This window comes from Cavenderia fasciculata (genome assembly GCF_000203815.1).
Source record: "Cavenderia fasciculata unplaced genomic scaffold Scf_Dfasci-G-o-33e01.r1-3, whole genome shotgun sequence".
Classification (NCBI taxonomy): domain Eukaryota; phylum Evosea; class Eumycetozoa; order Acytosteliales; family Cavenderiaceae; genus Cavenderia; species Cavenderia fasciculata.
Genome location: NW_004457734.1, coordinates 42,328 through 67,190, shown reverse-complemented (window position 1 = coordinate 67,190; position 24,863 = coordinate 42,328). Strand labels below are relative to the sequence as shown.

Here is a 24,863-nt window from a genome sequence, read left to right as displayed (position 1 = left end):
TTTTTTTTTTTTTTTTTTGTCACCCAAATTCGTATCGGTACAAGCGTTTTGATGACAAAAGTAGATTACAAAAGTAGTAGTGCAGAAGAGAGTAGAGATAGAGGAGAATGAATAAATTCACAAATAAACTATTTCGAAAATCAGTTCAACTATCACCTAGTCAAACTGCTGCTATTAACAACAATGGTGCTAATGTATCACCGATTTTGTTAGGTGGTGGTAGTGGTGCTTATTCGTCATCAGGAAATCTTTTATCATCATCGTCAACTAGTTCAGCATCTGCTATTAGTAATTCTACATCTACTTCTTTTATCAATTATCATAGATTACCTACTATAGATTTCGATCAAATATTTCAATCCTTTTTAAAAGTACTTAATCAAAAAAGAGTTGATCACACTCTCTTCTAAAAAAGATAAACTAATACCTTGTTACATATATTTATATAGGAAGGAGAAATAGTTAAAAGTTATTATTTAGTACATTGTGTATTATCAAGAAAAGGACCATCATCAAGTGGTAATTTGCAACAACAACACTCACCCAAATCATGGCAACCATTCTTTAAAAAGAATTCATCACCTACCTTTATTGTACTTTGCAGCAGTGTCCTCTTGTTGATCGATGCTTCTGCCTATCCATTTACATTGTTACGAAGAATCAATCGTGATGAACTATCGGAACTATTGATCGATTCATCAGATGTTGGACTCTTTTCAATAGAACTAAATATCTCAAAACAAGCTGCACTTCAACCACATCGAATCAATAGTATACAAAACAATATGTTATACTTTTCTGCTGCCACTGAAAAAAGAGATCTATTGGATCAATTTGAAGGTAGTTTTGTTGATGCTTTTAAAGATTTGGTATCAAATGTAAATGTCAAATATTGAATGACTATAGTTATATATACATATATATTAATTTACTTTTACTTTTATTTAATTATTTTTTTTTTAGGGATCATTAGTTATTAGAAGATGTAATATGTTGGCAACAGAACAACAAATACAAAAAAAAGAATTAAAAGAAAATGTTACCAAACTATTGGATGAATTATCATTGATGGGTTTCTCTGCACAAGATTTATGGGATGGCGATGTTGATCTTAAATTATTTGTTTCAAAGGTTAAAGAATTTATTGTCCTAAGTAAGTTCAAAGAGATGACGATCGTCGACGACTGCTATTGTATATTTATTTATTAATATGACCTTTTTTTTTTTTAATGATAGATGGAGATGATAGATTTATTGTTGAATTTATTTTACCTGCAGGTGATGGACCAGATGGAGTTTGTAAAAAAGTATTTAGAGTACCAAACAATCTATCTAGCAAAGATATTGTTCATTTCCTTTGCACCAAGATACAACAACCAAATAGTCATCTCTATTCACTGTGTACGATAAAAGGTCGTGAAATTCAATTGGATGACAATCTCTCTGAATATGGATTGGGTTCATTTTTTGATAAATGGCAATTATGTTTGGTTGAACGTGGAAAAGTACGTAGAGCAGGTATCTTTGAATTGGAAGTTCATTTCCCAGAGGCACCAGAGTATCAAGGTAAACATCAACGTATCATAGAGGTCGATGGTTACATGCCTGCCATACAATTGGTAAAGGAAATTGCTAAAAAGATGGACATTCATAAACCACATCTCTATACAGTAAAGATGGAACCACAACAACAAGCAGGTTCACCTTCTGTCATTCTAAACGATGATGAAGTTTTAACAAAGTATGGATTGGGTTCAAGGTTTAGAAAATGTAAATTAAGATTGGTTGCAAAGAAATATCCAAAAGCTTCTCTTGACAAACAAAAAAGTATTTAATATTATTATTTATTGTAGATTTATTTTATTTATTAATACAAATATTTTGGATCATTTAGATTTAAATATAGTTCAATCAATCATTCAAGATGTTGTTGAATCTTCATGGAAAGAATATAGTGAAAGATCAAAGGTGGTAAAAGAAGTTCGTTGTAGAGAGATTATTGATCACATTATTGGTATTGCAGTTGATGAATGTATTAGAGCATCCGCATTGTCAATGAGAATTGCTTCACTTGGTGTAACTGGTCGTCTTGCAATGTACAAATACCTCACTCAAAAGGAACAAGAGGAATTAAATTACTACAAAATGGCAGGTCAAAAACGATTGGTTGACGATGCCAAAGATATGATTCACAATCTCACTGCCGTTCTTGGTCCATCTGTTCATGTCGACATTGACCAAGACAATGATGAAAAGTCAATGAGAGTACGAATTCCACCACCACCACCTCCACCCATTCTTGGATTCAAGAATTTCAAACCAAAGAAACCTCAAACCACCAACATGGATGGTTCCTCCTCTCCATCGTCAATTGCCTCTTCCCAATCCAAATCATCACAAAATCTAAAAAATACAGGTGGCAATGCATCGTTGGGAGGTGCATTGGATATGTCACAGATCTTGGCAATGAGAGAAAAACTAAAGACAGCAGCACCAATAACAAAAAAGGAAGTGGATGGTCCATTATCACCAGACTCTATATTAAAATCTGTAAAATTAAGAGGTGTCAATCAACCACCACCAGCACAACAAATCCATGTTACCAATTCCAAAGAAACCAATGAACTAATGTTAAAATTACAAAAAAGAAATGCTGTAGTTCAATCTCAAGATGCAGAGGAATTGGGTGATTTTTAAAAACAACAATTATATATATATATAAAACACAAAAAAAAAAAATGTATTTTTAAAAAAAAGCAACCCTTTATAAATAAATAAATCGAAGTTCTAGATTTTACACCACAAAACACATCCCACCCCCAAGATTCGATTGGGAGTTGTAAGGAAGTCAGTCTCTAGACAAACCCAAGTAGTATTAATAATAAAGTATACTAATATAATATTATATTTTAAAAATATCTATCTCCTCTAGAAATTAAGAAGAAATGGAAAAAGTTTCATTGTTGGAAAACTATCATCAAGAAGAAGAAGAGATCAATAATGTTTTCCATCATCGGAGAAAACCAAATACTCAAGAAAAATATTTTAAAACCTTTAAATATATATATCACATGCAAGAAGCATTCACTATCATATTCACAGGTGGTTTTGGCATTATTCCGGTAGTGTATTTGCGAAAATATCATCCCAATCAGTACACTTCAAAAAAAGAGAGATTGGTTTGGTTAGCTAATATCCCTCCCCCCAATTATAAGAATTAACTTTCAAATGGAAACGAAAATAAATCAACCGTTGTAAATTATTTATTAATAAAATAAAAAGATAATATCCAGTTTATTGAAATTTTCTAGAAAAACTGGATCTGTTTTTCAACTAATTTATTGTACATAGATTACTCTCTCTATATATATATATTGATAGATAGATAGATAGATAGATAGATAGATAGAATTAAAGAATGAATAAAAGAAAACAAGCTGAAAAGAACTACAACGATTCTGATAGTACTGTATCAGAGGAAGAAGAGGAGGAGGAAGAGGAGGAAGAGGAGGAAAAAGAGCACTGCAAACAAACCAAATCCTCAAACTCTAAACAACAAGAACAATATAGTAGTGATGATGATGATGATGACAACGATGATGAAAATAGTAGTAGTAGTAGATCTAGAAAGAAACAAAAAAGTACAACAACAACAACTATAAAGAAACCTCTTACACCTCTGACAACACTACCAGTATTTGATAGATCATCAATACAACACAACAAACTATTGACTGATATTCTATTGCAAGTTGGAATATTTGAAAAGAATAAAGGAGCAACTCATAAATACAATGCCTATCGAAAAGCTATACAATCAATTCAATCCTATCCAAAAAAGATTACATCTGGTCAAGAATCAAAGAGTTTGTATACAACAATCTGCTGCTGCTGCTGCTGCTGCTGCTGCTGCTGATACTACCTTTTGTAATCATTTTCTCATACAACTATTATTATTCTCATACACTCTTAGAATTAGATGGCGTTGGTTTAAAGATTTCACAAAAGGTTCAAGAAATCCTGGATACTGGTAAATTAAAAAAGTATTAATCATAATCATTACCATTATCTTTTATGTCAATTTATTTATTTATTTATTTATTTATTTATTTATTTATTAATTTATTTATTTTATTTTATTTGTTTTATTTATTAAAGATTAGAAAAGTTACAATCAAATGAAATTTATATGGCCATTAATGAAATATGTAAGGTATCTGGTATTGGGTAAGATTAATCTTATAAATTGTATTTATTCCACAAAGACAAAGATATTAATTAATTATCATCATATGATTTCTATATATATATAGACCTGTAGTTGACTAAAAACCTAGTAATGGAACAAAATATTAAAACAATTGCCGATTTGAGAAAGATTTCTCATACTCTAAACCATCACCAACAAATTGGTTTAAAATATTTTGATGACATTGAACAAAGAGTACCAAGAGAAGAGATTGAAGAGATTGAGGCAATAGTTAAAAAATGTTTAAAAACAATAGATAAAAGTATAATCGCTGATACTTGTGGTAGTTATCGACGAGGAACACCGAATAGTGGAGATATTGATATACTTCTCAGTCACCCAAACTATACGATCCAACAAAAAACAAAGAAAAATACTTTTAAAATTATGGAACGATTGGTAGATGCTTTAAAAAAGGAAAAAATAATTGTCGATGATATAAGTTTGGGACCAATGAAATATATGGGATGTTGTGTATGTCCTCCAAAATCACAACCAAAAACAAATGATGATAATGATGGTAATAATAATGATGATAATGATAATGATAATGATGGTGACGATCAAGATGATGATGAAACAGAGCCAGAAGATGAAGAAAGTGAAAGACTTTTAGTTGAAAAGAAAAAAACAAAAATTGTTGGAAAAAAAGAAATTAAAACAAACAACAACAAGCTCAACAACAACAACGACGACGACGACGACTATGACGAGACGAATAGTAAGAAGAATTGATTTTAAATTGGTTCCAATAGAATCTTATTATTTTGGCCTCTTGCACAAGTATGTGAATCAAGCAAAAAAAAATATTTATTTATTTCTTCCATTATGGATAGTATTAATCATATTTCTATTTTTTTCAATTGGTACAGCACTGGAAGTGATGAATTTAACAGACAAATGAGAGCTATTGCTTTAAAATCAGGTTATACACTATCAGAGTATTCGATTAGAGAAGTGTTTGATGGAAAGCCAGGCGAAGACATATTGGTTCAAAGTGAAAAAGAGATATTTGACATTATCCGATTAAAATATTATGCTCCAACTGAAAGAAACCTTTAGAAATAATAATAATCATAAATAATAATAATAAAAGGAGAATGGCAGTTTTGATGGAAATCTTTTTTTTTGGTTTTAAGGCGACAAAAAACATCTTCATTGAAAAGTCACCCCCCACTTTGCTTTTATTCTTAAAACAACCATACATACGTCAATATCTGTATCAACCCTCATCACCATCACACCAAACTTGTAGGAACATTAGTTTTGTATTAATAGTTTATTATTTAAAGTAAAAGAAGAAACAACAACAACCGTTCTTCTTCTTCTTCTCTTAAAATAATACTACGATTGTACAACTTGAATAAAGAAATCAAAGATAGAGAGATTAGATAAATTCTTGGTACCGAATCTAAATCTTGTAAGATTAGAAGAGGAAAGAAACCAAAAACAAAACAACAATCGTAATAGAAGGAAAAGAAACAAGAAAAAGAAATTACAACAACAAAAGCAACAACAGAAGCAGCAACAAGATCAATCAACAACAACTGCTGCTGGTAGAAATAGAGCTTTATCTGTTGGTTCTACCACTGTAGGGAACAACGATAATAGTAGTAGTAGTAGTAGTGGAATTGGATGTAGTGACACTTCAAAAACTGTAGTATACTTGACAGAATATAACTATCCAATACTATTGGACACTGCCTATTTACAAGATATGGGAAATACATTATCATTTGACGATTACTTTTCTCCCTCATCTCCCTCTACTACTTCTAATAATAATAATAATAATGGAATAGATGATGACAGCAGCAGTGGAAGTGACGATGAAGAAGAATACAAGGTCGGTTCTAAAAAGAACCTACAACACATTCCTCATACGATGGACGCAGACGAAGAAAGAAAGAGGCAACTACAACTAAAACTAAAAAAGGAGTTTGAGGAAAAGAAACCAACCATCGTCATCACTGAAGAAGATAGAAAGAAACATAGATCTGCTGTTCTTATTCAAAAGTATTGGAAAGGTTACTCTCAAAGAAGAAAATATACTTTATTTGGTAAGACTAATAATAATAATAATAATAATAATTTGATATATTAACTTTTTTTTATTAAACCTCCCTCCCTCTTATAGTTTTAAAATCAAGAGTATTAAAAGAATTAATTGTCACTGAAAGAGACTATGTACATTTTCTACAAATCATTTTGAATGTTTATTTTGTACCGTTAAAAGCATTGGCTTCCTCCTCCTCCTCATCCTCTTCTCCCTCTCCTTCTTTATCTTCATCAATGTCAACATCTATGCCTCCTATTTCTTCCTCAACCAACGACAAAACATTTGTTGAAGGAATATCACCAAATCGAGATAGTAAAGAGATCAAAAGTGGAATCAAAATTGGATCATCAACAAATAATATGTCACCTCAACTATCTGCATCATCTTCTCCATCGATGGCAATGTCTATTACAAATAGTAGTATCGGAGAAAAGGGTGATTTTAGTTTTATCGATCAAACGCCTCTCACATTGGACGAGGTCAAGATTGTATTTTCACAAATCGAAGTCATCCTATTGTACAACAAACAACTTTTAGATAAATTGGAAAAGAGAATCAACGATGAATGGAATTATGACATCAAGATTGGTGATGTTTTTCTTCAGATGATTGATTTCCTCAAGGTTCCATACAGTCATTATATCATCAATTTTCCACAATGTCTCAAGGTACTTGAGGCTGCGTCAAAGAGACCATCATACATGCTCTTTGTTCAGCAATGCAAGTCTATTGAAGCAGTTGGAAAAAGAGATATTCAATCATTTGTTAGTATGCCAATTCAACGTATTCCCCGTTATGTATTATTACTCCGAGAGATCATCAAATTTACAACGGTTACACATCACGACTATTCCAACATTGCAAATGCACTAAAGAGAATGGAAGCAATCGCAGAACTTATAAACAGACAGATGAAGGAGGATGAACATTCAAAGGTGGTCATTGAAATCAATAAGAAATTAAAACCCCCTGTCGAGGGTCTCGTACAACCTCATCGTCGACTAATTCGTGAGGGAAAGGTAAAAATCATTCGAACCGATGGCAATAATCATGAAATTCAATTTGGTACCATCAAAAATTCAAATGCTCCTTTTTCAGTCGTCAGACCAAGATATTTTTATCTCTTTAATGATTGTTTTATTATTACTAAACAAATGAAAACTACTTTCAAGGTAAAAAAAAACAAATTATTAAATTAAAATATAAATGAAACCAATCACTAACTTTATATAATCTTTTTGTTTAGGTTGAAAATGTTGTAAATTTAGAGTATAGTACGATTATAGACCACTCTGCTAAAAACAAATTACAAAAACAAGATTCAACACAAACTTTAACCAATTCCAATGTTGGACCTCCTCAACAAAACAACAATGAAAATCTTGATAAAGATAGAAATTCTGGAGGATTCTCACCATTTAAAAACTCTGGAGAAAGATTTTATTTCAAATTACATACGCTGGAATGTGCAGTTGTCATTTGCCTTTCAACAGAAGAAGAAAAAAATCTTTGGAAAAATGATTTTGTCAGCGTCATTAATCAAATCACAGAGAATTCTCTGTCCTTTAATCCAAAATGGTCAAGAAATAACCATACCAAACAATCTGGAATGCTACAAGTCGTTGGTGGAAAGAAGCCTCAATTTACCAATGCCTCCAAAAACTCACTCATCTCCCCCGATAACTTTGTTTTAAAGCAATCAATCAAAGAACTTTTATCGGTACCTGCCGATCAGCAAGCTGCTTTTGATCAACAAACTGCTGCAAAGCTAACCACTACCACTACGACCACTACAACAACTACTACTACCACCACTACAACCACCACTACAACTAGCACCGAAGAAGAGGCTTTGTTAAAATCAACAACCACCACCCCAACAAAGCCAAGATCTTATTCACTTGGAGACGCTCTCTCCTCTCCATTTGATAGATTATTTAGCAAATTCAAATTTTAAATTATTATTATTATTATGTAACAATATCCACCTGTTTGAAACAACTACCACATTTCTACAAATAGTTGTTGTTGTTGTTTTGAAAATTAATAAAAATGTATATTTATTCAAACCAAGAAGAGTTGTTGATACTTTTTGTGATGTTTCTCGAAAATTGGAAACAAATAAATCAAAAAGAGTAAATTAATATGGATTGGTATAGTTTTGATCCATTTAATCCATATAATCTTTTTAAATTACTATTCTTGTTTTCTATCTCTTCTATTCCCTTAACAACGACATCCACCCGATTCTGAAGTAGTTACACCCTTATTATTCTTGTCTGATTGTGCAATATCTATTTCATTCATCTCTGCACTCTTGGCAATTGAATTGGTGTCAATGCCTGGGAGAGCAGATGCAACCTTTCTAAAGAGTGCTTTAATATTGAATCCAGCCTTTGCACTGGTCTCTGTAAACATAATTTCATATTCTTTTGCTTTTGCTTCACCCTCTTCTATTGACACTTGTCTAGGAAGTAAATTTGTGTTAGATCATCAAGCAACTTTATCTCTTTTGTTTTGTTTTTTTTTGTTTAATCTACCTTTTATCAGCAAGATCGGTCTTGTTTCCAACCAACATTATAACTACATTATTTCCTCTTTCACTTCTTACGTCTTCAATCCATTTAATTGTATTTAAAAATGAGTTTTTATCTAATAATAATAAGAGTAGAGATCAAATGATCATTAGTTTGAGAAAGAGATATTATTATCCAAAGAGAATAGGTTGTCATAATTCTTACTTGTAATATCATAAACTACTATGGCTACACTAGAGTCTCTGATATATGATGGAATTAATGATCTAAATCTTTCTTGACCAGCTAATGTTATAAAAATAAAAGAGATTGTTGTTGATTAGATTCAATTATAAATTTATAATACATAAAGTTAAGTACCTGTGTCCCAAAGCTGTAATCTAACTGTTCTATCCTCTAGGTACATTGTTTTTGAAAGAAAATCTATTCCTATTGTTGCTTGGTAGGTTATATCAAAACTATCATACATAAATCTTGTGATAATAGAGGTCTATATTTATATAAAGATAAGAGAGAGAGAAAGAGAAAGAAAGAATATATAGTAAATTGAAATAATAATATTAGTCTCTTTGATGTTTGTCTGTACTAATAACATGATCCACCTCACCTTTCCAACTGATTGATCACCAAGAAACACCAATTTATATTTAGATAAAGATTCCATATTTCTATTCGTTAGTGATATTCTTTTTCTGTTCTATTCTTATTAATCAAGATTGTATATATATTATTATCTAAAAAAAAAATGTAATAATAAATTGTATTGTTTTTGTGAATCATCACCCCCTTTTTAAAAAACTTTAATTAATTTTATTTTAGGTTTGAAGTTCGATTGGTTTGAATTATCAATTGAATTGGAATTTAATAGCCGCTAGTGGCTAACTGGTAGTTCTACGATTGGCAATGGGGGTTTGTTGTTGTTGTTGTTGTTGTTGTTGTTGTTGTTGTTGTTGGTTTCGAATAAAAGAAAATTCTTTGTTGAAAAGAGAGAGAGAGAGAGAAGAGAGAAAGAAAGAAGAGAGATTCAATACCACCTAAAAAATAAATTACCATCAACTTTTACTTACTATCAGAATTTGAATTTGATTTAAAACTAGGGGACAATGAAGAATTCTGTTGATCCGCGCCTACTCTCTGAGATCTGCCAACGACGTAGCGATTGTTCAAGTTGTTTGAATTGAAAGATTTATCACCACCCAATGCTGGCGAAGGGATTACAGTTGGATTTGGCCTTGCCCTTTGCTGCTGAAATTGGTTTGATGTAGTAGTAATATTTGATTTTTGAAATAGGATTGGTGATTTTAATTGGCTTTGGATATAACTGTTGCCAATCGAGACACCACCAGGCGACTTGAATGATGATGAACCCATCATGAATCCCTTTTGTTGATTTGACGTTGTAAACATACTATGGAATTTAGTATTATTATTATGATCTTTTCCAGTGTGGTCTATTGGTTTAAAAAAAGAAGAAGATGTTTCCTCCAGAATCGATGAACTGGTAGTAGGATTGCAAGGTGCATCGTCCAACTTTTTTTTTCAAAGATTCATATAATTCTTCCAATTTCCTTTTTTGTCTGAGACAAATATGTGAAATAATAAAGTTAATAGTAGTTGAAAAAATAGATATAAAGTTAGATGATAGAGAGAGAGAGAGAGAGAGATTACCTTGTCTTTTCAGCACACTTTTCAGAGAGTTCAACAATCTCTTTTTTGTCATTGTCACTATCTTTTTTGAGTATTGTAATTTGTTTCTTAAGATTATCCAACTTTGATTCATACTCTTCAGATGTTTTCATAAAGGTATCTTTCAATTTGAGATAATAGTCTTGGGTATATTCAAGTTTCTTTGATTCACATTCAAGGTATAATTTATTTTGATATGTCCAAAAATCTACCGATTTCTCTGCAATTTCAAATACTATCAAAAGATTATTAGTAAATAATGATTAATAGTATTAACAATGAGTCATACTTTCTTTTGGATTCAATCCAAAAAGTTGTATCTATTTTTTTTCAAATGGAGAGAGAGAGAATTAGTAATATGTTATGGTGTCTGTATGTATGAGATAAAAGGATGTGAATATATTAGTTACAGATTTATCAATAGATGGTTCTATAATGATTCCATAAATTGATCCGCTAAATGATGGACGGGAGGAAGAGAGAGAGAGAGAGAAAGAGAGATTGTTTGTTAGTAGTAGATTAAAACAACAATATTTAAAGCAAGACTACTATGCTAGATAACGTTCTATTATTATTATTATTATTATCATATCTTAACGTATCTCCAACAACAACAATAATTGATCAAACTACAGTAGTTTGGTTCGTACTTGTTTGTGAGAGCAGAATCACACTTTGGACACATTCTATCTTTGAATTGTTGCATTGCACATGGTTCACAAAAGCAATGAAGACATGATGTTATATAGCAATTATCCTTGACAATGAACTCTTTCCAACAATAATTACAATGTATCATCATCATTGTCTGAGTGTACAATCTCTTTAATGATTAAATGTGATAGAGACTGAAGTTCAAATTGTTCTGATCTCGTTGCTTTTTTTTTTTTTCATTTTTTTTTATTTATTTTTTTTGCGAGGAGGAGCAACAGAGAGAGATCTGTGCGCAACAACAAGGTGTCTAGACAGGCAGCACTATCTAGTAGTAATTTAAAAGTCATCATTTACTTTTCTTCTTGCTCATCAATCAACAACAATATAACAATGCTTTCAAGATTAGTCGTTAAAAAGCCATTCGTTCGTTCAGTATGTGCTCATTCATCATCACCATATCAGTTTAATCGTCATCATCATCATCATCACACTTTAGATCGTTTTTTGGAGACAGGTATCATTTTGGATCAATATATCATCGTAATGATATGTTTGTGCGCGGTGCTGCCACATGTGGTTAGTGATACGATATCATATCCAATTTATCCATTATCAAGAATAGAATTCATCACAGATAGAGAATGATTTAACTGTTGACAAAAGAGAGAGAAAGAGAGACAGACAGACAGACATGACTATATCTCATTAAATATCTAACAACAATCATCATCATCATCAACATCACTATAATACAATTATTAATTATATTTATTATCTATATTTTTCTAGTATTCAAGCTTTATCGAAAGCAAGAGAGTAGCAGAATTGACTACACTTGAAAATGGAATGAAGGTTGTATCACTTTCTGGTGGTTTCACTGGACCAGCTGCCGCTCTTGGTATCTTTGTCAACACTGGTAGCAGATTCGAGTCACAAACCAATGCTGGTTCCAACCAAGTCTTGAAGAACTTGGCTTTCCAAGTAAATATTAAACAACAACCAAAATATATATTGTTGGTAACCAAAGAAACTTACTCATTAATCAATATTCTCCTCTCTTCTCCTCTCCTCTCCTCTCCTCTAGAGCAATGAATCAAAAATCTATTTACAAGTTCAAAGAGAGATTGCCGAGATTGGATCTACAGCATTTGCACAAATCTCAAGAGACAATCTATTGATTTCAAGCGAAGTTTTACCACCATTCTCAAAGCAAATGTTGACCAGTTTGTCCAACATTACCAACCCAAAGTTGGCCTACCACGAAGTTCGTGATTGCACTGAACAAACCATCGAAGAGTCTGAATCACTCGAACACTGTCCAGTCACTCAAGTATTTGAATCACTCCACAAGCAAGCTTACCGTGGTCGTACCCTCGGTCGTCCATTGGTTGCACCAGTTTGCAACCTCGGTTCACTTGCCACTGAACAAGTTGTTGACGTTGCCAACTCTGCCTTTACTCCATCTAACTTGACCCTAGTCGGTGTTGGTTTGAACCACAAGGATCTCGTCAAAGAGGCCCAACAATTAAAGTTTGGCAAGACCAATGGTGGTGCTGCCAACAAGGGTGAATCTGCCAAGTATGTTGGTGGTGATGAAATCACCTATGTCACTGGAAACAATCACATTGTCTTGGCCTTTGAAGGTGTATCATACAAGAACACCAAGGATGTTGCTGCCTCAGCTGTCTTGAAGGCTATCTTGGGTGGTGGATCAATCCAACCAAAGACTGCTCCAGGCAATGGAAAGACCTCCCGTCTCTTTACTCTTTTGGAAAAGAACCAATCCTCTCTTGTCAAAACCGATAGCATCAACATTAACTATCAAGATACCGGTCTCTTTGGTGTCTATGCCGAATCTACCGAAACATCTCAAGTTGGTCAAGTAATTGCCAATCTTGCCAATGAGTTTGCTACTGTTGCCAAGTCTGCCGTCTCTGCTCAAGAACTTGATCGTGCTAAAAATATTGCAAAGACTACCGTCTTGGAACAAACTGACAGTCGTAGTGGAGCTTTGGAGTTTGTTGGTAAACAAGCCTTGTACAACAATGCCAAGGTATTGACCCCAGAGGAATTTGTTCAAGAAATCAATTCAGTCACTGCCGAAGATATCAAGCGTGTCGCTTCAAAGATGTTGCAATCCAGACCAACCTTGATCGTTCGTGGTAATATTCAAGACGTACCAACTTTGGATCAAGTTCAATCATTGACCAAGTTGTAAAAAAAATAATAATAATAATAATAATAATAATAGTTTTTAAATAATTCCAAATAAAATATAATAATACAAAAAAAAAAAAGTAAAAGAAATATTGATGATACGAGGGAGAAAGGTTTTTCTCTTTATTATATTATATGTTACAATAGTTTTTCTGATCCATTCGCCAACGATTTTTGCATACATTGTTGGTACAACTTCATATCTGGTAAACAAAATTTCAAACCTCTTTTTGCTGCACCCGTATCCTTTAAAGTAAAATATTAGTATTAGTTTAAATAAACAATAATAATCATTGAAAATATTAATTATTAATTATTAAGCAACATACCTCTGCATTGAGAGGTTGCATTGATTTTTCTATACAAATAAAGAATTTAGCTGCAGCCTCTTTGCATTCTGCTGTCACTGCTGGGAAGAAAGAAGGAACTGATATATCATCAGAGGTATCCATTGATGTTACTGTCTTTTGTGTACCGATATTAGCCATGGGCTGTGCTTTTTACTACGATGATGAACAATGATGAATAAGCTCTTTAATGCAATCAGTCATCGCTTAGGCCTGCATATTGCTTTTTTATTAAAAAAATTAAAAAAAAAAAAAAAAAAAAAAAAACGAGGATACACCATGAACTACTTATTGTCTTTACGATTTTAAAGACAACATATCTTTAATCTACGTAATCCTTCTTGGTGATTATTTTTCTATACTTGTTCTTTGTTTATTAAGATGAATTTAAAATCCCATTTAATGTTGTGGCATCTTTGCACAAAAATCTGCAACACGCCGCTAAGGTTTTTTTTTTTTTCAACCCCTTCTTTGATGAGGAGTTGTTCAATAAAAATTTGTAATTGTGTATTTGTTTTATTATCTTTTTTTTTTATATACTTATTTGTAGTTACGCTGAATATTATCTTAAATAATGTCACAACCAGGACAATATAACTATCCACCACAACAACCTCCTGCTGCTTCCGCTGGACAATATTCACAACCAGGTCAATATAACTATCCACCACAACCAACTTCATTAGATAAACAACAACAACAACAACAACAACAACAATATCAACAACAACCTGCTCCTGGACAATATCAACAACAACAACAACAACCAGCTGCTGGACAATACCAACAACCAGGTCAATATAATAACTATCCACCACAACAACAACAACAGTATGGAGCACCACAAGGTCAATATAACTACCCTCCACAAGCACCAGCTCCACAAGGATACCCAGGTATGAATAGTGGTGCCTATGGTTACCCACAAGCAGCTCCATCACCATATGGATATCCACAAGCACCATATGGAGCTCCATCCCCATACGGAGGTTATCCAGGTGCCGTTCCATCACCATACGGTGTTGGTTACCCATCTTATGGTGCACCTGCTATGAATGTACCAGTCGTTGGCCCAGCTGCTGTTATCGCTGCCCCTACTCTATTGGCAGTAGATGTAAACTATGTCATACATTTCAAGGGATGTCGTCTCGACAGAAAAGATATTTTATCTAAAAGGTAACAACAACAAATCAACAATGAAAGATAGATCATTATTATCACAACCAACAACAACAACAACGACAGACAGACAGACTAACCAATTTATTTATTTTTATTTATTTAATTTGTTAGTGATCCATTCTTTACATTGAGTGTTCCATCTAGACCAGGTATTACCTCATTGGCAAGTTACAAATCAAGTAAGAAGAGTGGTGGAAGTGGTGGTGGTTGGACTGTTGTCTACCGTTCCGAAACCATTCGTGATAATCAAAATCCAACTTGGGCTCCATTCAAGATTTCCTTAAATACACTCGGTGGATTGGAAAGACCACTGAGACTATGTGTCATGGATCATGATTTAAATGGTGCTCATGATAAAATTGGATCTGCGTATGTACAGCAGGGATACAAGATCAATCAATAATTATTTATATTGACTCAATACTAATTAACACCACTTTGTTTGTTTGTTTGTTTGTTTGTATATACAGTAAGATTTCATTAAGAGAAGCAATGGTAATGAAAGAGATTAGATTAATTAACAAGAAGAGAATTGGATTTGGTTCCACATCTGGTCTTGTCGAAGTTTTAAAAATCGGTCCAGAGTAATCGCAACAAAGAACTCCACCAAATTTAAAGATAAAAAGACCTTCAAAACAACAACAACAACAACAAGAGTACCTCTGTATTTTTAACAGCAGATAATAAACTATTATCATTCATTTTTTCCTATATTTATTTTCATACTCTTCTAATCCTCATTGGATGATAATGTCGACGAATCAGATGATGAATCCAAAGAGGAAGAATCTGAATCGTCAGAGGAATTGTTTTTCTCTTTCTCTTTCTTCTCTTTCTTTGTTTTTGAATGTTTAAAATCTCTTTTTAACTTTTTTAATCTTTTCTTTTCTTTTTTCTTTCTATCACTTTCTTCTGCTCTTGCCAATAAATCTTTAAGCCTCTGTAATTTGGCCTCTCTTTTTCCTTTTTTTACTTGTAATCTTATTTGTTCCTCTGTTGTTGTGGTTGATTTTCCAACAACAGGTGATGCATCTTGTACTTTTTGTGTTTGATCGTGGTAGTAATCTCTTCTTTTATCATCTGAATATGAATGGTGGTGATGTGAATGATGATGATGATGAGGGTGGTGGTATGGATGATGATGTGGATGATGAGAGTGGTGAGGATGATTATGATGATTATGATGGTGATGATGTCTGTGGTAATCATGACCATCATCATTATCGTTATCATATTGATGCCTTGATTCAGAGCCTGCCATGGGATCTTCCCAATTTCTTCTTTGTTGTTCAACCTTTGAATTACCACTCAAAAACAGTGGACATTCTTTGTCTGTTGCCCTGTGACCATGATTTCCACATTTGAAACATTTCATTACCTTTACCTCTTTTCCTAATGGCATCCTATAAACCAAGCAACCACCACCGCAAAATGAATTAAACTTACTTAGTAACTAGTCCATTTATACTTATAGTAGTAGTAGTAGTCGTAGTAGTTTACACATACCATAATCCCTTTGAGGGTGCATTTTTTAGGAATTCGATCGTCTCCCTATTCTGTGGTTTATCAGGAATCTCTTGGTCATCGGCAATAAGTGATCCCGATCCATTATTGTTATTGTTGCGATTGTTGCCATTATTGTTGTTATAAGAGTCCTCTTTACCATACTTTTTATTATACATATCTCTCATGCTTTGAGAGTCATTTTTTTTACCATCAAACCTATTCCTGTCCATGTCTCTCAATCTGTAACCAGTGTCATCATCCTTGTAGCTTTCACGACCAATATTGTGATGATAGTCATGATGATAATAATGACGATTGTGATGATGATGATCATGATGATGATGATCATGATAATCTCTGTGGTAGTAATCTTTGTCTTTTTGATCGCTTTGTTGATAACGATCGTCTACATGATGATGATGTCGATTGTATCTGTTATGATGAGGATGATGGTTGCGATCATCATCGCCATCATAGTATTTGTCTTTATAGTAACCACCGCTGCCACCACTACTCATAGTTCTTGTCAGTGCAGATTAGCGTTGTTGTTTATATAATATATTAATTATTATATTTTTACAACTTTTACATGATACAAAAAAAAAAAAAAAAACAAAAACAAAAGATAAATTTAATATAAAAAATAGACAAATACTAAAGTTTCTTTTTCTTTTTTTTTTTAGATTAACAAATAGTAAATATTATTAAATATTTTATTTGATTTAAGCGGCTTGATTCCAATCTTCAACTGGTTGAGCAACTGGGGCAGCAACGTCGAAATCGGCAGAGGCAGCTTGTTGGAGTTGCTTGTCCTTTTGTTCACGTTCTGGGTCGTCGTTGGCATCACGGTAGATGAAGAGATCGACCTTGGTGTTCCATGGTTGATCACGTGGGATGGCTCCACGGAGGAATAAGACTTCACGGGCCAACAACCAGAACATCAAAGCAATTGAGTTCTTACCACGGTTGTTACATGGGATGGCAATATCGATACCGTCCAACTTGTTTTCGGTGGTGCAGAGAGCAATGGTTGGGATGTTGACGTATGAGGCTTCAACGAGTGGTTGGTGATCAACATCTGGGTCACAGACAATCAAAAGACGTGGTTCAGTGAACTTGGCTTGGATTTGATTGGTAAAGGTACCTGGGGTGAAACGACCGGCGATGGCAGTAGCACCGACAAAGTTGGCAAACTTGAGGATGGCACGTTGACCGAATGGCTTGGCAGAGAGGATGCAAATGTCCTTGGGGTTGTCAATGGCAACGATGACACGAGCAGCCAATTGGATCTTTTCCCAAGTCTTGGCAAGGTTGAGGAGGTGGACACCGTTGTCCTTACGCTTGTAGACGTAGGATTCCATGTTCTTGTCACAGTTTTGGGTACCCATGTGGGTGTGACAGGCCAACATCTTGAGGATGTCGTCTTGGTGTGGGTTGAGGATGTCTGGGAAGTGGGAAGCCATCTTTGTCTATGAGGAGTAACGCTGACCTATTGTTGGTGAAAAATGTTAGAACATTGTTATACTGCTAATCTAAATCGCGTCTCTTTTTTTTTTTCTCTGTTCTCTCCTCATTTTATCTGATGACATACAAGTTAGAAGATACAAGAACTAAATTTTCAAACACACAAAAAAAATCGACCTGCTGGCTCGGCATGCCACTGCACGACGGCAAGCGAGACAGTGAGTCGATTGTTCATGAGAAAAACAATTTTTTCATTTATTTTCGATTTTTCATACTCAAAATAATTGCATGCTCTCTAAAAAGGAGGGTTATTGAACAATTCATAAAGTTGTATAAACATCTCTCCTGCAGAATCAACACTTAATAGAGAAAGAAGAGAGACACAGAGCGTGTATGTGCTGGTTATTAATAATACAATTTACATAGATTCCTCCAATCACATCAACCCATCGATCTATTAATCTTGTTTGGTCAAATTACCCACCACTCGCACTTAAAAAGTGATACAACATTGTTAAACCACTTTACCCCATCCTTAATCATCACTACCACTACTTACTAATATTATTAATAATAGTAGTTGGGTGGGTTGGTGATTATGATCATTAACAATCCTCCTCCAGATAACTTGGTATAACCACCCACCACTCCTCTATATTACAATTAGGGCATGCCAAATATATATTAGGATAACATGGTTGATTGATGATGTCGATGGTGGTGTGATGTTGTTGATGTTGTTTTAAGATTGTCATTACTTTATATACTGATTTGATTTGCCTGCTGGATCAGCTGTTTTATTTTTTTTCTCTCCTTTTAATTATTAGACACAAACAATAATTGTCGTAATTAAATTATTAATATATTATTTTTATAATATTTTATCTAATCCATCATCATTATTTATTTATATCTTCTTGACTAAAAAAAAATGTTTAGTTTTGTTTCAGGATTTTATATCGAGGGATTCAAAGAAGAGCATAAAGATTGGCCAGAATCACCATTTATTGATAGTATATATAAGCCAAATCAAACTGATCCCTCTATTTATCGTAGAGATTTTTATGGAAGACACCACAAAGTATTTTTATCGTATGTTATCAAGTTTCACTCAAGAATAAACTACTACTACTACTACTACTACTACTATAAATAATCTCATACTTTTTTTTTTATTATTAGTTACTATGGTACAGATGGACCAATAGTAGTGACAGTTCACTATGACGCAAATGAGGAAACCTACAAGGTATTATATCTACAAGATAGTGGTCTGATCTACAAGGAAATCCCAAGGTGGGCTGCCTTTAGGAGTTTTTGGAGAATGTTGTTTTGTAAAGATCCATCCTATCATCATGTTTATCAATACACACCAAAGTTTCAAGATATACGATTACCAAGAGTACCAACAACCCCTGAGCTTCAAGACGAATTGCTTGCCGTTTTTGAACCAGATGTATGTAATTGTTTTTTTTTTTTTTTTTTTTTTGAAGCATTCATCTGGATTGTCAAGACAATTCATTAACCAATATATTAGTTTTCTCGAGCAATCAAAGTAGGATTATTGTATTGTAAAGCAAATCAAACCAATGAATATGAAATGTTGGCAAATAGTATGTTTTTTTTACCAAAAATAATTTACAATTATTAAACCAAATATCTATTTAGCATCAAACAACACAAGTAAAGAGTATGATGATTTTTTAACTATTCTTGGTGATAGAATTGAGCTAAAAGGATTTTCTGGATATAGTGGTGGTCTGGATGTAAATTGTAAACAATAATTATTTTCCAACAAGAACTACTACTACTACTACTATAGTATTAACTTTTTTTTATTTATTTTTATAAGATGGAAACTCTGGCAAGCATTCAGTGTATACAAAATATAATGACGTCGAAATAATGTTTCATGTCTCTACCATGTTGCCACATTATCCAAATGATCCAAAACAAATAGAAAAGAAAAAACATATTGGCAATGACAGAATTATGATTGTATTTACAGATGGACCCCAAAGTTATATTCCAAATTGTATGAAATCAAAGCAGACTCGTAAGTACAAGAAAATACAACAATTTTGATAAAAACCTTTTTTTATTAACTATCTATAATATTAAAAAACAAAAAAAACAAAAAAAAGAAACCATTATTTTGGTGCAACCATTAAAAGAGGAATACAGTTTAGAGAACCTTGAACTTCATACAGGAGTAAAATCATCATCATCTGATGTAAATAAGGCATCACCTGCAATTTTATCAACACCAATTGTCAATCAAGAACCATCAGAGGATTCAGATTCATCAAGACTGGCACCTTCTGCATCCTCAAAAAAACAAAAATCACAACCACTAAATCAACTAAAACCAGCTCAATACATTGTTTCCATTGCCACCACAATACCTTTGAATGAACCACCCCTTCCAGCTTCTCCAGTGTTTTACAAAGACGAGCAATTTAGAAAATTCTTACTTGAAAAATGTAACATTATATATTCTTTTATTCTTTTATTCTTTTATTCTTATATTCTTTTATTCTTTTCTTTTTTTATTAATAGTAATCAATGGATCCAAATCATTATGTAAACATCCAGTCTTTCAAACCAAAACAAATAGAGCCCAAAGCATGGTATTTCATACGTTCACACACAAACATACAAATTTGGTGAATGCAAAGTATAAAGAATGAGAAAGAAACCAACCATTATCTTGTCTTCTTATTATTCCTAATTGCTTCTTTTTAGTTAAATAAATACAATATCTGTGACTTACTTCTTTTTCACTGAACCAGAGCAAAAATGATCTGGTTCTTTTTTTTTTGTTTTTTTGCAAACGAAAATTCACAGTTGCTGGTTATGTTGATCGTCTTTGCATTTTCTATTACACAGAAATAACAGTTACATTACATATATTTGTTTGTAAAGAATGAAGTTTACTAGTCTATTGATAGTAATCTCATTACTATCTTGTATTGCATTTTTTGCGACAAGTGCATTACCAAACAAGATCAAGTATACTGCTGATCACTTATCCTCCTCAAATGACGATAAATGTGCAAGGTAATCATCCATCCATCCATCCATCCATCCATCCATCCATCCATCCATCCATCCATCCATCCATCATTATCATCAAGAATGCAGCAAAAGTTTCAAAAGAACAACAATAATCCTCTTCTTCTTCTTTTGAAAAGAATACGATCAAACCTATCACAAATACTATAATATTATATTGATACTGATCTATCAATCTATCCATCTAATTTATTTTTATAGTGGATCAATGTATATTGCAGAGTCAATTCCAATGTACTTGAATCTTACAACCAATCAAACTACATATGATGCATGGATGAATCTTATTAGCAATGCAAAGGAATCTATTGATATGGGTCTCTTTTATATGACATTAACAGATGGAGGTGATCTTCCATCGGAATATGGTGGTTATATGGGTATGAATATCTACAAAGAAATCATTGCCGCTCATGCTAGAGGTGTAAAGATTAGAATCGTTCAGGTATGTATTATTTGAGCAGACAAACAGAAGCAAACACGTCGTTAAATATTTATTATCGTCGTTTCTAGAACCTACCATCTAGTGGAGAAGGAAATGATACTGCCAACCTTTCTCAAATGGGTGCAGTTGAACTCAGAACAATTAATTGGCCATCTCTTGTCGGTGGTGGTATTCTACACACCAAACTTATGGTTGTTGATAAGAAGAGTATGAAAACACAAACAACAATAACAACAATATTATTGTTTAAAAATATTTAATAATATTTCTTAAATTTCACTATTTAGATGCATATGTTGGTAGTGCAAACTATGATTGGAGATCACTCATTCAAGTAAAAGAACTTGGTGTAGTTGTTGAGAATTGTAAAACCATTGTAGAAGACACCAAGGCAGCTTTTGAACAATACTGGGAGGCAGCCAATATGACACAACTTCCAAACAAGTGGCCATCCAAAGACAAGGCCAAATACAATAGCACCCATCCAGCACAACTCAAGTTGAATGGTGAGGATATTAGCATGTTCCTTGCAGTCTCTCCACCACAGTTTGTATCCAAAGATCGTACAGGTGACATTGACGCTTTAGTTGCTGCCATCAATGCAGCCAATCAATCAGTCTGCATCTCTGTCATGGATTATGCACCAACCTCCTTTTATAACAATCCCAACCTATTTTGGCCAGTCATCGATGATGCACTACGTGCAGCAGCCTTTAACCGAAAGGTAAACATTCGTATGCTCATCAGTCACTGGAATCACACCAATATGTATGTCATTCCACAATACCTCAAATCATTGGATGTCCTCAACTATGTCCAAGTGAGATGGTTCCAAGTACCAGATCTTCCATTCCAACCACAAGTTCCATTCAGTCGTGTCAACCATGCCAAATACATGGTGACAGAGAAGCAATCCTACGTTGGTACTTCCAACTGGTCACAAGACTATTTCACAAACACTGGTGGTCTCAGTTACAATATAGTCAACCAAGATTTTACTGCTCAACTACAATCTATTTTCAATCGTGATTGGAATTCCCCATACGCTTTGCCTATTAATACTTTTGGTAAATAAAATTAAAATTAAAATTAAAATTTAAAAAAAAATCAATTCTTTTTTTTTTTTTTATCAAAGAGTGGGGGGTCAAAAACATTACTTTTATGTTCCATTTCATCAAATACATTCATTTATATATTTCATCACAAAGTATTAAATATTAAATTATAGAATTCAAGCAAGGAAAGGAGAGAGAGAGAGGCAAAGAAAGTTCAAGAAGAGGCGCCCCAAAAAAAAAACAAAAAAAAACACCAGGGGAAGGATTGAGTTGACCAACCAACTTATCATTCACCGATATTCAATTATTTATATATAGGTATAAAAGTAGATAAGATTTGGTTTCAGTAGTATTTGTAAATATATCACTCATAATAATAATAATAATAATAATAATAATAATAATAATAATAATATACAAACCACATTAATTTCTACAAGAGAAAGCATAAAAAGTAGTAATAAAGTAGACAACAAACAAACAACACAACAAACAATCATTAAAAGAACAACAACAACAACAACATAAAATGAATTTACAAAATTGTAAAGAGAAACATTCAAACCTATTATTTGCAAATTTCAATCAAGATTATAGCTGCTTTGCTTGTGGTACAGAGAAAGGATTCTTAATCTTTTCATGCGATCCATTCAAAGAGAGATTCGGAAGAGGTATATATATACTTATATATATAGAATGAAAACAGAAAACTCATTACTATAAATACATCTCTCTTTCTTTCTTTCTTTCTCTATCTTTCTTTTATTAGTATTCGATGGTGGAGTAGGAATTGTTGAAATGTTATTTAGATGTAATATTCTTGCGATTGTAGGAGGAGGAACCAAACCAAAGTTTACACCCAACCAAGTGATGATATGGGACGACTATCAAAATAAGTGTATTGCAAAATTAGAGTTTAAATCAGAGGTCAAAGCAGTCAAACTACGTCGTGATCGTATTGTAGTGGTTCTCGAAAACAAGGTCTATGTCTATAATTTTGCCGATCTTCAATTGGTTCATCAACTAGAGACAACTAATAACCCACGTGGAATCTGTGCAGTATGTCCAGGTGCCAGCAATGTTTTGGCATGTCCAGGTTTGAAACCTGGCTACGTTCACGTAGAGTTGTACGATCACAAGCAGACACAAATCATTCCTGCACATGAAAGTGCTCTTTCTCAAATAGCTCTCAACAAGGATGGCACTCGTTTAGCCACTGCCTCTGAAAAGGGTACACTTATTCGTATATTTGATACTGCCACTGGTGAGAAAATTAAAGAGGTTCGTAGAGGTTCAAATCGTGCTGAAATCTATTCTATAGCTTTCAACAATGAATCTACTGCTCTCTGTGTCTCTTCCGATAAAAATACTGGTCATATTTTTGATCTCTCAAGATCTGCACCTGCTACTAGTTCTGCTTCCACAAAAGAACCAGAATCTGAAGTAAAGAATAGACAATCAAGGTAAACAATCAAAAGAAAGAAAGAGAGAGAGCCAGACTTGAATAATCAATAATTATTAAATACACTAACACACTTTTTTTATTTATTTATTTTATATTCCTTTTGTATTTATATAGTTTTCATTTTATGGGTGATATTTTACCAACTAATTATTTCAAATCGGAATGGAGTGCTGTACAGTTTCAAATTCCAGAATCACGATCAATTTGTGCATTTAGCTCTACACCAAATTCGATTATAGTCATTTGCGCATCGGGTGTTTGCTACAAATATACATACGATTTTGCAAAGGGTGAATGCAAAAGAGATGAAAACCCATTGCAATTTATGGAGAATGAAGAATCTTAATTTTAATACTAAAGTAGTAGAAAATAACAAGAATAGTTTGAATATATAAAAAAAAAACAAATCATAGTTGAATATAAATAATTAATAATTAATAACCCCCCCCCCCCCCCCCCCCTTAATATTTAAATATTCATGGTTGGTGATGTGGGGACCAAACAATCATGATTCCTTATCATCCCAATAAAGTTCACATTCCAATCTTATTATTATTCTTTTTGAATATCTACGGCTGGCGGTTATTAACCGATTTTCCCCCGTTTGCGACTATTCTAGTATAATTTATTTATTTTTGTCGGCAACAGAATTTGTTGTTCAATCTCTTTCAACAATGATCAACAACAATGGAAGTAGTCAATAGTCTTGTTCCAAAGGTATCTACAAACACGACACGATGACTCTTTGGTTAAAGAAGCAGCTTGTAGAAGTCGTATTATCATCGTCATCATCATCATCATCTGTCCTTGTTAATTGTCTTGTTTAAAAGGAGCGATCCTCACAAGTGACTTACATCTTATCTTATTCATTCTCTTCTCTTAGTTACTATATTTATATATATCGCACCACAAACACATCTTT

At 33.1% G+C, this 24,863-nt stretch overlaps 10 protein-coding genes across 10 annotated transcripts; 5 read left to right on the top strand and 5 right to left on the bottom strand.

The window, feature by feature from the left end:
- Positions 1-107: 107 nt before the first annotated feature.
- On the top strand, positions 108-2,697 carry DFA_04254 (uncharacterized protein; the record flags this gene model as incomplete). The annotated part of the gene is made up of 5 exons (XM_004359930.1): positions 108-371; positions 450-878; positions 964-1,153; positions 1,237-1,827; positions 1,907-2,697. 5 exons carry the CDS (start codon positions 108-110, stop codon positions 2,695-2,697), a joined length of 2,265 nt encoding a protein of 754 aa, XP_004359987.1.
- Positions 2,698-3,418: 721 nt separating this feature from the next.
- On the top strand, positions 3,419-8,265 carry gxcFF (pleckstrin domain-containing protein; the record flags this gene model as incomplete). Its single annotated transcript, XM_004359929.1, has 7 exons — positions 3,419-3,866; positions 3,974-4,043; positions 4,159-4,213; positions 4,322-4,888; positions 5,619-6,309; positions 6,387-7,480; positions 7,555-8,265. 7 exons carry the CDS (start codon positions 3,419-3,421, stop codon positions 8,263-8,265), a joined length of 3,636 nt encoding a protein of 1,211 aa, XP_004359986.1.
- A 269-nt stretch (positions 8,266-8,534) lies between these two features.
- rab6 (Rab GTPase) lies at positions 8,535-9,509 on the bottom strand (the record flags this gene model as incomplete). The annotated part of the gene is made up of 5 exons (XM_004359928.1): positions 8,535-8,775; positions 8,849-8,960; positions 9,050-9,130; positions 9,313-9,335; positions 9,439-9,509. The coding sequence occupies 5 exons, from the start codon at positions 9,507-9,509 to the stop codon at positions 8,535-8,537; spliced, it is 528 nt and encodes a 175-aa protein (XP_004359985.1).
- Positions 9,510-9,723: 214 nt separating this feature from the next.
- On the bottom strand, positions 9,724-11,333 carry DFA_04251 (uncharacterized protein; the record flags this gene model as incomplete). The annotated part of the gene is made up of 4 exons (XM_004359927.1): positions 9,724-9,818; positions 9,913-10,253; positions 10,514-10,766; positions 11,165-11,333. 4 exons carry the CDS (start codon positions 11,331-11,333, stop codon positions 9,724-9,726), a joined length of 858 nt encoding a protein of 285 aa, XP_004359984.1.
- Positions 11,334-11,575: 242 nt separating this feature from the next.
- Positions 11,576-13,443, top strand: DFA_04250 (peptidase M16 family protein; the record flags this gene model as incomplete). Its single annotated transcript, XM_004359926.1, has 4 exons — positions 11,576-11,725; positions 11,975-12,166; positions 12,270-13,399; positions 13,437-13,443. 4 exons carry the CDS (start codon positions 11,576-11,578, stop codon positions 13,441-13,443), a joined length of 1,479 nt encoding a protein of 492 aa, XP_004359983.1.
- A 97-nt stretch (positions 13,444-13,540) lies between these two features.
- Positions 13,541-13,890, bottom strand: DFA_04249 (uncharacterized protein; the record flags this gene model as incomplete). Its single annotated transcript, XM_004359925.1, has 2 exons — positions 13,541-13,648; positions 13,732-13,890. 2 exons carry the CDS (start codon positions 13,888-13,890, stop codon positions 13,541-13,543), a joined length of 267 nt encoding a protein of 88 aa, XP_004359982.1.
- Positions 13,891-14,323: 433 nt separating this feature from the next.
- DFA_04248 (C2 calcium/lipid-binding region-containing protein) lies at positions 14,324-15,519 on the top strand (the record flags this gene model as incomplete). Its single annotated transcript, XM_004359924.1, has 3 exons — positions 14,324-14,925; positions 15,043-15,300; positions 15,402-15,519. 3 exons carry the CDS (start codon positions 14,324-14,326, stop codon positions 15,517-15,519), a joined length of 978 nt encoding a protein of 325 aa, XP_004359981.1.
- Positions 15,520-15,661: 142 nt separating this feature from the next.
- DFA_04247 (uncharacterized protein) lies at positions 15,662-16,955 on the bottom strand (the record flags this gene model as incomplete). Its single annotated transcript, XM_004359923.1, has 2 exons — positions 15,662-16,334; positions 16,438-16,955. The coding sequence occupies 2 exons, from the start codon at positions 16,953-16,955 to the stop codon at positions 15,662-15,664; spliced, it is 1,191 nt and encodes a 396-aa protein (XP_004359980.1).
- A 204-nt stretch (positions 16,956-17,159) lies between these two features.
- Positions 17,160-17,798, bottom strand: rpsA (40S ribosomal protein SA; the record flags this gene model as incomplete). Its single annotated transcript, XM_004359922.1, has 1 exon — positions 17,160-17,798. One exon carries the CDS (start codon positions 17,796-17,798, stop codon positions 17,160-17,162), a length of 639 nt encoding a protein of 212 aa, XP_004359979.1.
- Positions 17,799-18,832: 1,034 nt separating this feature from the next.
- On the top strand, positions 18,833-24,287 carry pldZ (phospholipase D3; the record flags this gene model as incomplete). Its single annotated transcript, XM_004359921.1, has 14 exons — positions 18,833-18,993; positions 19,084-19,357; positions 19,439-19,514; positions 19,570-19,674; positions 19,754-19,957; positions 20,112-20,384; positions 20,461-20,578; positions 20,827-20,961; positions 21,178-21,421; positions 21,490-21,628; positions 21,709-22,488; positions 22,983-23,147; positions 23,246-23,939; positions 24,056-24,287. The coding sequence occupies 14 exons, from the start codon at positions 18,833-18,835 to the stop codon at positions 24,285-24,287; spliced, it is 3,600 nt and encodes a 1,199-aa protein (XP_004359978.1).
- Between the last annotated feature and the right edge of the window lie 576 nt (positions 24,288-24,863).